The sequence below is a fragment of the Phalacrocorax carbo genome, chromosome 7 (assembly GCF_963921805.1).
Source record: "Phalacrocorax carbo chromosome 7, bPhaCar2.1, whole genome shotgun sequence".
NCBI lineage: Eukaryota > Metazoa > Chordata > Aves > Suliformes > Phalacrocoracidae > Phalacrocorax > Phalacrocorax carbo.
Window position 1 is genome coordinate 28,027,075 of NC_087519.1, and position 15,125 is coordinate 28,042,199.

The following is a 15,125-nucleotide window of genomic DNA, read 5'->3' on the forward strand; positions in this document are numbered from 1 at the left end:
TCTGCTTTGCTGCTGAAGAAACCCTGTGGCTGTTTTCAGGTGTTTGTGGTCAGTATAACTTCCGTGTGATTTCAGCTTTGGGTCTGGGGGAGGGTTAGGCATTTACACCTGGATTTCTGGGAAGGCTTTTCTAATGATTGCCCTGGATTTTGGTGGCTGGAGAAGAACACACTGATACAGTAAGGTTGAGAAATTGCTGGTAGTGAATATGCTGGTCTCAGAGAGCTGGTATGCAGGAAATCCTTTAAAGATGCTAAGAGGAGGAGAGGGGACAGTCTTCCAGTCTTGCTTCAAAGTGTGGTTTCCTCCACGGAGGTGTTTCCCTCAGTATTCCTGGCTACTGGACATGTAAGTATGGGACTAGCAAACTTAGAGGCCTGATTCCCTTTTTTTATTTTTTCTTATACATCAGCCTTGTGAGGTGCCTCTGTCACTGCCTCAAATTCATCTGCAGTGATGACTTCTGTGAGCTGTGTAACAAAATCAGTGTACTGTGCTATGCAATGGGGAGGAGCCAAAATAGTTATTAAATCTGTTCTTTTGCCTGGGCTTAGGAAAGCACTTTCAGGCATTGACCATTTGTTTCGCCCATGCTGGACTCATTTGCCTAGAGTGTGCGTGCTTTCTGGTGGTTCGCTCAGCTCCCATTCTTCTGCCCTTCAGTCAGCAGATACTGACCTCTATCAGCAGAAGAGAGGTCTCAGGCCGGAACTGTTAGTCTTTTTTCTTTCTTCTGTTTCTGATGTTTTGTTGATCTTCTACCCAGTCAGACCTGTAGCCTGCTAGTCATATTTACAGCTTGGGGAGGTTGATTTGATCCAATTTCCTGACCCTGCACCTTTGATGCGGTGGGACTCAGTTTATAGAAACCCTGCCAGCTCCAGGAGAGGGGTGTGCTCTGGTAGCAGTAGCATCTCTGAAACTGCTGCTTTTGAACAGAGCTCATATCGAATATGTGGCCTCTGTGCTTCAGCTGTCTGCTGACCTGCCTGGTTTGATGACATATACTTTCCCCTCATACATCTTCATGAAATCCCATCTGAAACACTCTGTGCTGTCTTGCAGCTGCAGTGAATGGGCATGAGAGAAACAAGTGCTTCAGGGCAGTCACTTCATGCTAACAGAGCCCATGAGGAATGGTGTGGGAAAACGCTGAGCCAGGCAAGAGTGTTTCTGTACTGAAAAATGAAGTAGTGATTGGCAGCAGGAGCCTGCTGAGGGAGTGGCAAGCCTGTATATAAGATGGAGGGGGTGCAAAGTACATTTTTGTGCAGGAGGTTGGTACAGCAGGTCTTATGGGGGGGGGGGGGGGGGCAGGAGGAACCCCAGGATTTTTCTCAGCATTTTATTAAATCCAGTGGAACAAGTGATAGGACAAGAGGAAACAGCCTCAAGTTGTGCCAGGGAAGGTTTAGATGGGAGAGCAGGGGAAAATTTTTCACTAGAAGAGTTGTCAGGGGTTGGAACAGGCTGTCTGGGGTAGTGGTTGTGTCACCATGCCTGGAGGTATTTAAAAGGTGTGTAGATGTGGTGCTCAGGGACATGGTTTAGTGGTGGACTTGGCAGTGCTACGTTAATGGTTGGACTTGGTGATCTTAAAGGTCTCTTCCAACCTGAACGATTCTATAATTGGAGTGCTGGGAAGAACCACAAAAATCGGGGTCGAGATTCAAGCTTTTGGCCTCGCCTTACCAGCATGGTCGGAGGTGGAGAACCTTTTCTCAGGCCCAAACAGCCACTGGGGGGTGCTCGGGCCGAGCAGGGGCCAGTGTGAACGAGGCTTGGGTGGGAGAACTCGTCTCGGTCCGCCACGATCGGTGAGGGGTGCCGGGTAAGGCTGCCGCCTCGCCGCAGTCGTTCCCTGCCGACCTGCGCCATTGGGCGCGGGGCGCGGCCGCCGCCAGGGGGCGCCGCAGTAGCGGGGCGGGCGGCTGCAGAACGCGGCGCGCCGCCCCGCACCGTGCAGCATGGCGGCGGCGGGCGCCTCGCAGCCCCAGGCCGGGGCGGTTACCGCCGCCGCCGGCGCCGCGGCGGAGGAATCGTCGGACAGCGAGCCGGAGCAGGAGCCGGGCTCCCCGCAGAAACTCATCCGTAAAGTCTCTACGTCCGGGCAAATCCGCCAGAAGGTGCGTGCGGCAGGCGGGGGCCGCGGGCAGGGCCTCGGGCTCCGGCAGCGCCGCGGCCGTCTCTGCCTCCGCGTCTTCCTCAGCGCCGCCGCCGCCGCCTCCCGCCCGGCACGGCCTGCGCCGCCGCGGGGAGCGCCCACTGGCTAGCCCTGCCCGGCCCTCTGGGAGTTGCGAGAGACCCCCCCCCCAAACCTCCCTCGGGGGCCTGCCAGGGACCCCTTAGGGAGCTGCCGGTAATGCCCCCTCCCCCTTACACGCTGCTCCTCAGGAGCTTGTTGGCGACGCGCCCGCCCCCCTCAGGGACCTGCCGGCGACCACCTCAAACACACGCCCCTCACCCAGGGCCCTGCCGGCGATTCCCCCTCCCCACCCCCCCCAAACCGCCGCCCAGGGCCCTGCCGGCGATTCTTCCCCCCCACCCCCGCCAAACCGCCGCCCAGGGACGTGCCGGCGACCCCCCCCCCAAGTCCCCCCTCACGGACTTGCTGGAGGACCCCTCCCAAAGCCACTCTTCAGGGACTTTTCCATTTCCGTGCCCCCCAAACCGTCCCTCTTGGCTGGACCAGGGACCTGCTAACAACACCCTCCCAACAGCTTTTCATGGACTAGTAAACCCCTAACTGCTCTTCAGGGTTCCCCATAACAAATTGTTTCCCAGGTGCCTGTCAACAGCTGCTCCCTGAATGCCCTTCAGGGTCTGCCAACGACCCTTTCAATGCCCAAGGGTCTCCTGGAATTGCCCCCCAACCACCCAGCAGGTACCATCCTCAAACTGCCTCTCTGAAGCTATGTAGGACCCTCCCCAGTTCAACCTCCCCGGTAGCGCAGCTTGGACCACTTTCTTCCTAGTGCCCAGCTTCAGACCTACCAAGGAGCTTCTCACTCCTAATGGTGATCAGTGTGCCCAGCCTCAGCAGGACCCTGTCCTACCTCTTTCATTCCTTACTCTCTCCCCCAGTAATATTTTACTGGAGTTGTGGAAGTCAGATTTGAGCTCCTGCCCTCCAGCACTGCCCCCTGTTATCTGATATTCTTTCCCTCCCCTTTTTTCCCCATATTGGAGTTGCCAGGGGCTCCTTCCTCACCTCCCTCTACCTTCTCTGAGGGCCCATGCACAGCCATATCTCTTGGTCATAATGTACCTTTCCCTGTTACCACTTTCCTAAACCCCCCTCCTGTAGCCCTGTTGGTCATGGTACAAGTCATTGTCTTATATTCGGAGCTCTGTTCTCTGAAACATGTAGTCCCTGCTTTTGTCCCCTACAGCCAGTGTGTGCCTCCCTCAGCATATTCCTATCCTTTTCATGGTTGCATCCCAATTTTCCCCATCTTGTACTGTGCTGATTTTCCTTTCTGTAGCCATACAGTAATGTTTAGCCTCCTGTGTGGTCAAACAGTGATCTTATGGCTGGTTAGTCTTTGCTCTCAGCTTTTCTGCACTGCTTTACCTCCCTGGTCAGGTAACAATCCTTTCTACTCTGATTCCTTTGGCCAAGTCAGATTTTACCCCCTGTGGCTCATTCTGGAACAATAATGCCATTTTTATGGGCAGTAACAGTATTCTGCAACTACAGCTGTAGTTCTTCTGTATTGTTACTGTAAGAGAAGATGCGAAGATTTCCTTCAGCCTTAGGCCAGAAACCACCCATAGGGAGTTGCCCTCTTCTGTACTATTTTTATTATAGCTGCATGATTTTCCTTTGTAGCCATTAAAGTCCTGTATAACACTTGGATTGTTGCGTGATGTGTTTCTGCTTAGAAATACCAGGTTAGTTGTTATTCTGCCATTGCCTTTCTGTTGCCTCTGAAGCATGGGCAAGCACAGTTGCTGCTGCATGGATGCAGGAGGCTTGCTCAGTGCTGATGCTGTGAGCTCAGTGTTGCTTATCTTGTATTTATAGCAAAGGAGTGTAAATGTCTCTGTGTGACGTGGTATCGAAGGGATCTTTTTTTCAGCTGGCTAGTTTGCCCTGCTTTCAAATGCATATGTATCATCATTCTGCTGCTTAACGTCATTTTGCTACATTGGTCCCAGTTCAAAACCACTGTGACACAGTGCGTGAGGACTGTGCTCTCACTTCATTACGTATGGCAGGGCTGCTTCTTCCATCTGTGAAGTGCTGCTGACACTGGCACTCACTTCTTGAGTTAAGACACTGAGGGTCTGGGCTGTGTGAGTGAGATGGTTCTTTTGACCACAACTGGAAACAGTGAAGCCCTCTAAATAGGGTGATGTTCAGTGTATCAAGCAGATCTCAGCCATGCTGTAGCACTGGGTGACCTGATCCAGTCTGTTAATCTGCTATGAAAAAAAAAAAAGTCTTCTGAGGTCTTTTCCCACACACGGGTGCTGAATTTGAGAAATTTGTCTTGCTGGAGGTTGGATGAACCTTGTGATTTCTTAATACCACTTGTGGCAGAGGCCCCATGTGAGAAGGGAGGAAAGATGCTGTATTCAGACTTAATATCTGTGTGGTGGTGTCTGTGATAAGAGGTAGGACATTGACTTTTTCAGTGCTAGAGTGGAAACTCTTGCTTACAGTAGGGTGTTAAGAGATGCCAAGGTAAAAGGTGCATTGGATTTTCCTTTTGTTTGAATATAGCAGAACATGCCCCTGTGTCCCTACGTAACCATTTGTCCTGTTTTACATCACTTCCTGCGTCAGCATAGCTGGAAAAAGCCTAAACAACCACTTGGGCTACGCAAGTATAAACAGTTAAGAACAGGCATTGTAAACAGATACTGTCTACAGCTATTAAGCCTCCTGTGTGTTAATCTGCAGAAGACCTTCAAGTAAACGGTGTCAAATTTTCCAAGTAAGCCCAGGTGTTAGGATATCCAGGATTGATTTGTTCTGTTACTGTTGATGTCCTTTTGTTTCGTCATCATCTTTTCTGCATGCTACTGCATGTGTACTTTTTTTCTTGCCCTGAAGGCAAGGAGCAAAGACAACTTTGTGAGTGATCACAGTTCTGATGAGACTTTTGATGAGCTTGCTTCCTCTGTAAAGGCAGACCTAATTTTGAATTTGTCTATTGAATGACAGACTACCGTTGAGTTGTAGAAGCTGTTGGACTGGTCCATCAGTGATACTAGGAGATGCAGGCAGATTTTACTGTGCCCTGAGGATATAAATCTCTTCTAACCACATCTTTTGCTGGAGTTAGCTCAAGACCATGCCTGTAAGTACAGTTAAATGACCATGGAAGCTTACTGTTATCACAGCTTGAGTGCAAAGTCTGATGTAGCCATGTAGTTCCTCTGAATTTACTTGTTTGTCACAGTCACAAATACTTTGAAGGTATGTTTCCCTTCCTCTGGTCCTGGCATCTGTTTTCCCAAGAAATGCTGTAAAATAAAGCTGCTTGGTTACAAGACCATAAAACTTCAGTGAACTTGTTTCTGAGCCCAGAGGTCACCCAACTGCATTTGACTGAAATACGTTGATGTGGTAATACTGTGGGGCAAATAGAATTGTTGGATGTATAGGTACCGTGAGTTTGACATGCAGTGTCTGAAAGCAAATCATAGTTAACATCTGTTTAGCTGAAAAATCTGTCCCTTGTGAACATACAGGGCAGGGGAAGAGGGAACGGAAAGCTGAGTGGAAAGAAAAGTACTGTGTTTTAGTGTACTTACTTATTTTTAGCTAGAAAAAATTTTTGAGGAAGAGAAGAAGGTATAAGAGAAGCGTGTTTAGCAGTCTTTTAATGATTATTATTCTGGGGAAATAAGATGACTTCCTATGATCAGGTATAGCTAGTAGTATAACTGCAGTTGTCTCCGCTGGCAAAGAAGTAGAGACTGTGTAGAGTGCTTGATCAGCCATTTTGAGACCTGTTGGACTTGTACCAGCATCAAGCATCATAGTACGCTGCTTTTAGCCCCTCTCCTGGTCTCAGGCTGGCATCGGTGCAGCTAGAGAAATTGTTGGTCAACTAAGAAAAAGTATTGTTGAATGGATGGGAATTAGAAAAGAGGTGAAATAAAAGGAGGAGGATGTGTGTGAGGAGAGGCAACAGCAGGAGCCTTTCTCCCACCTTCTGAGCAGTGTTGAGGACTCAGCTGGAATCAGCTGAAGTGGTAATAACATCTCAGTTGTCACCTGGCATGGATGAAGACACAGTAATATCAAAAGCGGTCCTGGGAGATGAGGGCGTGAAATGGAGGAGCACTGTACCTTTCATGGGCTGTGACAGTAAAGTGCTTCTTCCTTTGTACTTGACCTTTCATTTCAAGCATCACATTACAAACCTCAGAAAGCAGAAGGGTGGATGAATAGGCCATCTTCTCATTTCATTCATCAGTTAGGTGTGATTTCCAGCGTGCCAGCTGTGGTATGTTGAGATCTCAGTTTGTTTATCAGACAGGGTTTCAGCAACGTCCTTGGGTGGCATTAGGAGGACTTTTTGTTTAGACTAATTCAGTCTGACTTCTGTTTACTTTTATGAGCAATTTCTCTGTAATATTTTAGTTGTTATAACAATTTGTCGTTGCCTTGAACTTTTTAAGACAAGTTTGCAGTATATATTTCAACAGAGTTGCAAACAGAGCTAGCAGCTCTCCAAATTTTCTGGGATATTGGAAGCTGTCTAGCTTCAGTAGCAGAGACATGTCAGGTTAATTTACACTATGAAAAGCAGGATAAATTGACTGGTACCAAGCTTTATGCTGTAGTGGACAGACTTCGTTCAGTATCCAAACTAGCCAGTTTCCGATTTCTGTGCTGTGTAGCAGTCTGTGGTATAGGTAACTTTTGCACTATGGGAGGCTGTGATTCTCTTTCTGATTGGTAGCTTTGAGGTCTGGGAGCCACCCTGAAGCGTACAGGCAAGAAAAAACAGGAGGAAGCAAAATATTTCTCCTCAGTTTTATGCAAGTTCCCAGAGCAGACTAAACTGAGTTCTCAAACATATGGTAGACAGCATGAGCAGCTGAAGAAAGCTCATTTTGGTTCTTCTTGTATTGCCTAATAGACAAAATGTCCTTTTTATAGGTAGAGTGTTATTTTTATTTCTGGAGGGCAAATGTTGTAAGGTTTTCTGAGATGAGATTAGAGTGAGGAAATGGAGAAATTTATTAGTTTGATACCAGTATTGAAAGATGTATTATGATAAGCAATGCATTTTAGTAAAGAGACAATGGAAAAGAAATATGCAACAAATGAACAAGGAATTTTCAGGAATCTATGGCTTAACTGTCTGTGGCATCTTCCACTAAGTCATATTATAAAGTCTGTCTGGTTTTGTTATGCTGCCTTCTAACAGGGTGTCTAAAAGAGGATGTTTTAGGAGCTTCACATGTCATAAATTGTAGTGGCTCGTGCTTTAGTCCAGGTAGAAACTGGCAACTCTTCACTTAAAAAGAGATATAATTATTGCAAAAAAGAAGTTATTGTGATTGGATTGAAACTGAACATCTTGAGCACAGGTTGTAAGGACATGAATTTTCTTGGATTAGCACCACAGACTAGTTCCTTCTCTGAGCACTAAGGAAAAAGGCTGGATTTTAGGCCAATGTACGTGGCTGTAAGAATGTTTCTGTCCCTTAAATCAATCTACGTTATGTTTTGTGTGCTCTTCAGACTCATCTGTTCTGACAAAAATTGGGAAGCCTCCCAACGCTGTGTTACCACTGGTGTACTGTAAGTTTGCCTCACTGCTGGAGAGTTTTGGATGCTATGTGAAAGCAACAGCTGTTACTTCCTTTTTTAAAAAAAACTGAAACAAAACCACACCAAAACCAAAACAAAAACACACAAAAAAAACCACCAAAGCACAAAATCTCACACACACTTGTATCTTTTCTCATTCCTTCTAGCTGTAGTTCAGGTTCCAGGAACTGAAGAGCAAACATTAAACTTTTGCACGTTTTGAGAACATGGATTTACTTCGACCACATTGCTAAAAAGTGTATTGCCAGGGTAGTAATTGTTCTTTCAGATAAAATTAGAGGCAAATTAAAATGGGTATTAAAGGTCTTATTTTCTTTTTTTTTTTTAATAAAACAAACTCAAATATTCAGAGTATTTCTCCCTACCCAAAACCTGATGTTACAAAGAATTAATTGATATTTTACTTTGGAGGAGTACTGGATTATAAATGAAATGAAAACCGTAAAATGTCTATCTTCAGATTACCTGATTAGAAAATGCAGTATACCATGTAAGACACTGCATAACCTTACCTTGTTTAATTACAAATCCAATGTGATTCTTTCTAAAATAGCAGATACCTGCATACTTAAGAGAAAGCAGAATTGAGAGAGAGGTTTTTGTATTCCCTATTTCCTTGAAAGCTTAAGGTTTACACTAGATAGTGTCCCACCAGCATCGGAAATTTCAGGGCAAAACATTGTCCAAGTGAAAAGCGCCTTCCTCTTGGAATACATTTTTTCAAGGTTTCAAATGCACAAACCATTATTTAAAGGAATTTTTATTAACTCTCCACTCTAAACCATTTGTTCTCTGCTTTTTCCCTGCCAAGTGGTTATTGCTTCTTGTTTCACTAAGAATTTATGCAAGTATCTATTAAAGAAGATGCTTCTGTTTGGTTCTGCAGCCCTGCAGGACAGTTAGTTACCCAGGGCCAGTTCAGCTTCAGGCAGACAAATAGCTGAGGCAGCAGCAGTGGTCCGCATCAGGTGCCATCTTTTGTGACCCCTTCTTGCACACTTTATATAAAGCACTCTGGAAAGCAATGAGCTTATTGTGCATGCCCAGTTCAGTAGTGCCACACCTCTGCAGAAGCAGTCCAGTGCTTTCACAGGGTATGGTGCTTAACTCTCTTGAAGTCCCTGGGCTACACATGGACGGTAGAGCAATTATGCACAGGAGGAGGTCCAAAGCCTGCTGCCCTCCTTTCATCCAGAGAGGAAAAAGGTGGCTTGCCTGGGTAAAAGATTACCACTGCTGAGTTAGATAATTGATTAATATGGGATTACTCCATTTGGGTTTAGACAAAATATTTTTATTTTCTCACAGTTTCATTGCTAAGTTTGAAAGTTTTACATCTGATGCCTATTCTGATGTTGTGGTTAGCTTTTTTTGAAAAAGGAAACGCTGTCTTGATTACATAATGTTTGCACCAAGCATATTGTATTTGAGTCTTGCAAGTTTTAATGAATTTAGCCATGTAATATTCTAGTGGGGAGAGGTGATACCACCTCAGTTTCCCATACGGGGAAATGAGATACATACTTCTTGTATCAAATGCCGAAAATCACGCAGGGCATCCCCAGGGGAGCTGGGAACTGACGCAGGCGTTGCAAACCATTGTAATATCTTGATGCATGGGACAGCCACCTTTGCTCGTTCTTGAGAGACAGAAGTGTGGCTGATAAAATGGGGAGGGCGCATTGCCTGCTTTTCAAACTGCTCTCTGTCGAGGCACGTCAGCGTACTCTTTTAGAACATGTAGATCTATTGCTGAGATTTTATTAAAAACCAGTAATCTGGGAATTCACACCAGGCCCTTCTGTGCTGTTTAGCTGAAAGTTACTAGAATGGTGTTCCCAGGGCTGTGCTAATCTTCCTTGTTGTTACTGTTGCTGATCGAGATGTCTTGGCATGGTCAAAGGTATTTGCAGGGCATTAAAACAGGGAAAATGGAAAAACAAATTAAAAACTTTAGAGTATCCTTTAAAAACTATGTTAAATGGATGAGGAAAAAAATACTTAAAAGCATAGGTTGTTTAATACATAAATATGGAAAATCTGATAACGACAACTGTTACAGAGGAGATAAAAATAAATTCTAAGATACCTTAAGTATTAATTAAATGGCCAAAGGCCAAAAGCTGCTTTCTGCTCTCAACAGTGTAATCCCATTGGAATACCAGTTGGAGTAAAAGGGATAAGGATTTGGCCCTACATCTACCAGCCACTACCAAATAAGGCTCCTTGCACAATTCAGTAGCAGAGTTGATGGGAATCCAGACACAGTGGGAGGAAGCTGTCGTTCTCTCAGCCTCCTCGTCACAAGGGCAAAGGATTCAGTTTTCTTCCTCAAGGTATAACTTTCACTTTCCCATGTCCTGAAGTTCTCTCACCAGTACTTTCTGCTGGCTTCTCCTTCCTATTTGGCCAAGATCTCCATGACATTTAGCAGTATGGGAAGGATGGGGTGGTTATGATTGTGAGAATGAGATCCGCAGCTGTATTCCCGATGTGCTTTCCCTTCTGTTCGCTTTTCTTGTAATAGCACGGATTGTGCCTTCCCAGCCTGATACTTTTGTATCAAATGGCCCTGACATGCCGCTATGGTAAGTGCCTGGCTCATTCTGCCTGCTGATGAAGTGGATGGGTGGGCTTAGGTGGGCAATAGCGCTTTTTGGTAATAACTTGGCTCTCTCTGAGTGAATAGATGTGTTATTCAAGCTCTACAGGCTGTAGCGTTAGAGGGTTCTGTGTTCAACACTGTGGCTCACAATGAGGTTGTATTGCTGCGTTTCAGCAGCAGAGCAGTGGACTCCTGAGTTAATACAGGGGAGTCTATGGTTCCTGTGTGTAGGTGTGTGACAGACATATCTCAAGAGCTGAAGGTTTCACAGCAGGTAATGTGTTTTGACATTTTTTGTGTATGGGGAAACTGCCCTAAGGAAGGGATGTAGTTGTGTATGTGTAATTTAAGATGGTAGAAAAAAAGAACAGCGTATTTTTCATGTTTGTCCTTAAATGTATGAAGTTCTTGTTTAATTAGTGTCCTTTAAAATTTTATTCCATTCCAAAGTTTTCAGGTAGCTTTTAAACTTGCTTTTTTGGGTTTGGTTATCACTTTGGATGGATCTGAGCCCTTATCTTCCAGCTTTATTTTAGTTTGCTGGGATGACTTGAGCTTTGTGTTCAATTCCTCTCTTTTGATAAATGTGTTTGGGAAGGATGCCTGGAGCCTATGGAAAGCATACTGAGGGCTTAAGCAGTTAGCATGCCAGGAGTTGTCCATCTACTAACTCATCCTGAATCAGTGTGTACTGCTATGTTTTTCATTCTCTTTTCTAAGTAGCTGACCAGAGTATTCATCTGTTTTAAGTACTTTGCTTGGAGCTCTCTAACTGAGCTCATTTTACCAAGGAGCTGCATGATGATATGTTGTATTTCCTTTCCCATATCTGTGCAGCCTTTCTGCGTGCTTTCAAATTTGTTTTTCTTTGTTAATTTGATCACTTTACGTCTATAAGTGCTCATCCCTTTTAGATGAGAATCATTCACAATAGTAGCAGCTGAACGTGGTATTGAAAAGAAGCTGGTTCAAAGAAGTATTCTTTGTTTACGGGCTGCAGCATTAACTTTTGAAGAATGAGGTGTTTGAACATTTGTTTATCTGTGCCAAGGCAGATTTTAACTCAAGCCTGGTTTCAGTATTTTGATACAAACTCCTTTTTTTCACTGCTGCTCTGGAGAATAAGCTTGCACTTCCTGATGCAGTGACATCTCAGCTATAGTACTGACAGATTGCTGCACACTGCTCTGAATTCTGCTTGTCTTAGTAGTTTCAGAGAGGCTGTACTGAGAGTTGTCGGCTGAGCTTGGCCCTAGTCTGTTACTGGATATGTAGAATTCAACTAATACAGCAGAGCTGGAGGTTAGAAAAGAGGGAGGATCTGGAGGGTGGTTGTTAGGGGAGATTTTGCAGGCTCTCCCATATGGTTATATAGAGGTCTGTGCTGTAGCCTGACATGGGTGCTTCCCAGTTTATAAAGCATAGGTTATTAAAACAAAATGGTATTAAACAATGTACACTAAAAGCCTACACAGCACCCCCTTCATCAGTGGAGAGCTTGGCTTCTTTTACTTAATCATTGATGCACAGCCCTAGCTTCTATTTTGACATCTGATTCCTGGTGCAGACCTCTGGTTTTCTTTTCTTTTTTTCCCCTCTTCTGGAGTCCTTTTGTTGCAGTGAGTTCAGGTAATGTCTTGACCTTTCTGTACCAGTGGAAGAAATCTTAATGCGTTTTTAAATTTTTGCAAGGGCCAACTGCATTTATTGTAGAATTCCCAAAGAGGACTATGCAACCTGTAAATTCCTTGTGCTACCCTATAGATCTCTATAGCTCTCCGTGTGTCCCATACTTAGAAGTGGTTTACTGATCCAGCTTTCACTCCTCCAGGCTTCCTGGAGTTAATTTGCAGGGTGTGACCACTGTCTGGTGGAAGGATGTTGCACTCGGATTAGCTTGTTAACCCCTAGCCTTTTGACCTTTCATGTCTTATTCTATGGAGTTGGTTAGATTTATTCCTGTAGTTTCTTTGTCTGATTTACTGTATTTCATTTGATTTCTAAATAAGCGTTAGTTCTGTATTTATGATCACAAAGAGCTTTTATGGAACCAGCTACTAAAACTGTTTTACCCATAAGGTGCCGCACTCCAGGTTTGTACCTGCCCTAGCGTGGCAAGACTATCTTGCCATGTTTAAGTGACTGCAGATCTGCTCCCATCTTTTTTTGCCACAGTTTACCCGAAGTCAGTGACTAGATGAGGTTGCTTGGTCCCAGGGGGATCAACTGCCTGTAAAATTCCTCAGTAAGCATATATATAGACAGCCTATCAGTTCCACATACTCTTTTTCATTTTGTTTCTCCTCTCTCCATTTGGTGTTTTCTTCAGTCAGTTATTTGTTGTTTGGCCTCACCACCCTGCTCAAAGTTTTATAGTGCATAAAAATAAAAACAGTCTGTGCCCTGAAGTTTTTACATTCTGAAGACACATGAAAAACAGAAATCCAGATGCTGAGGACTTTGGGATTCTTTGGTTGCTGTTGAGATAGTTTTGAATGATTTTGTTTTACCTTGTGTACAGTTCTTTTTTTGCATTGGAAAGAAATATCAGTGGAGCAAAAGTCTTGTTTCAGATATGCTGCACTGAATAACTGCCCCTAAGAATATGTCATGATCTCAGCTGTAAAATAGGTTGTATTGTTCTTCCTCTGTCTATATCGGACACGGTTTGGAGCCTCCCTGTGCCAAAGGACACTTGCCAGCCTGGCAGCTGGGTACAGTTGACAGTTGCCTTCAGTCTGGCTAATAGGATCTTGTTTTCCAGATTAGGAAATCAGTTATATCAAGGGCCCTACTTCCAAATGGGGTGAGAGGCTTAAGCTTCAGGAAAGGATGGGCTACTCCTGTGTTTCATGTAGTGAGCAGGAGAAAAAGGAATGCACTCTGAAAGCAGCTAAAATCTGATGGGATCATTCTTAACTTTTTACTAGAATCATTCACATTATCAGTATAGAAAGCATTTCATCTGTGTAGGCTGGCTCTCTGATCTCCTGATGTGGGTTACTAGATACACAGACACCTCAGACAAGTAATGCTGCAAAAAGTACAGCCGTGTCTTGCTGGTTTTGTGAATGACTACTGTTAATAGTTTGGCGTCTTGTTCTTAGGAGGTGGGACTGTGTGAAGGGAAAGCACTGAAGCACAGTGCTTAAGACAGCTCTCCTTGTCTTAAGTCCTTCATTTAAGTTCTCTGAGTTGTTTGAAACCATTCCCATTGAGGTCGGTGGCAAAACTTTTCTTTTATCAGTTCAGGATTAGGCCTAAACCCTGCACCCGTTTTGACAGAAGAAATCTGAAAACATACTATTTCTTTTCCTAAATGTCAAGTTTTAAAAGGGGATGAGTTGGGGGGAGGATTGTGTATTGCTCACAGTGAACTGAATTTTTTTCTGCAGGAAGTTGCTTTTCTTCAAGGCCAAAGATAAATAGTGAAATGCTAGAAATTTCCTAGGCCCTGCCTTTCAGCTGTCTAATTACGCTCTATAAAGAGACACTTAAGATTCTCTGCTGTGTGTGGTGCTGCTTTAAATTGTCGGTTTGTTCAGTAACCTTTTTTACACTGTCTTGTAATATGATAAAAGGGGGTCACTGTTGAAACTAGTAGTACATCATTTTAGGCTTGATCCAAGAAGATACTTCACTTTTTCACAGTGTTGTCTGCCCTTGGAGTGCCATGCCACAGGACACCATGCTGGAGAGAAGCTCAGCTGGATAGAAAGCAGTCTGGATAGTTCCATCACAAACAGTTTTTATACTTGTCCTTAGTAGGATGCACGTAATCAAACCTCATGGTGTTTCAGGGCTGTACCTTTTCCACTGGATCCAGTATATGACACTAAAAATAGATTTAACTTTTTTTTTGTTATCAGAGAAGTAATTTCACTTTTGTCTTGATGAATTACATGGCTAGTAATCTGATCAAACTAGATCTTCAGTTAAAAAAGCTACAGAGAAGCTGGTGAGCAGAAATAACTGTTCATCTCTCCCCATTTATTTCATTCAATGTCACTTTGGTGTCAGGTCCTTTCCCCAGCTAATTTTCTTCAGCTGCATTCCTCTGCAAGTAGCAAGTCCTTTGGCTGTAAAATTAAAATAGAGGAGGAGAAAAGCAGCGATGTCTGAATCATTTTATAAAGTCATCTTGATCTTATCTCCAGCCCTTTCCGCCCAAACCCACCAAACTCTTTACTGAGCTGTGTGCCTATAAATAGAACAGCCGCTCTCGTGCAGAGATGGGCAGCTCTGAACCAGAGGCTTGTTTTCTCCGAGCAGTGTATGCATGCAAGAGCTCGCTTCTAACTGGCCTTTCATGTCTGAGTTATGTAGCTGTGAGGTTTTCTATAGATAGAGGCTGGCAAATGACATAAACTGCTACTTAGGGAGGGGCAAGGTGACCTCTGGGATTATTGCCTTTTGTTGTTTTTTTTTTTTAAAAAGAGGGTTCTGTTTAAAAGAGGAATGGAGGAATACATGTCTTGTGCAGAGGTGAGTGAGCCCTGCCGATGTGAGGGGAGCCACCTGATGTGTGGCACTCGGGAGCTGAGTGTGGCAGGCGGGAGTTGTGGGAGCTGAGGGAAAGCAGGGGCGTTGTTTTGTTGTGAGTTACTCTTCTGGTGGGCTGGGCAAGAGTTTGAGTAGCCAGAGTGCTGCTGACCGAGCTTGGGGCGTGCGGGGCTCTGGCTAACCCCAGTTTAAGCATATCTGTGAATAAGCGCAGCA

The 15,125-nt window shown here is 44.6% G+C and overlaps 1 protein-coding gene across 4 annotated transcripts in view; it reads left to right on the forward strand.

Annotated features, from left to right (window-relative positions):
- Nucleotides 1–15,125, forward strand: part of DGKD (diacylglycerol kinase delta) — a 70,831-nt gene that overhangs the window by 8,543 nt on the left and 47,163 nt on the right. For 2 of the 4 annotated variants that reach the window (XM_064457224.1, XM_064457225.1), the window contains exon 1: nt 1,932–2,126. The exons of 1 other annotated variant lie outside the window; for it this stretch is intronic. In XM_064457224.1, the coding sequence (XP_064313294.1) occupies nt 1,968–2,126 (159 nt within the window). In that variant the 5' untranslated portion in view covers nt 1,932–1,967. Of the gene's footprint in view, nt 1–1,931; nt 2,127–10,373; nt 10,390–15,125 lie in introns of those variants that run through there. One more of the 4 variants, XM_064457227.1, reaches the window with a different exon arrangement.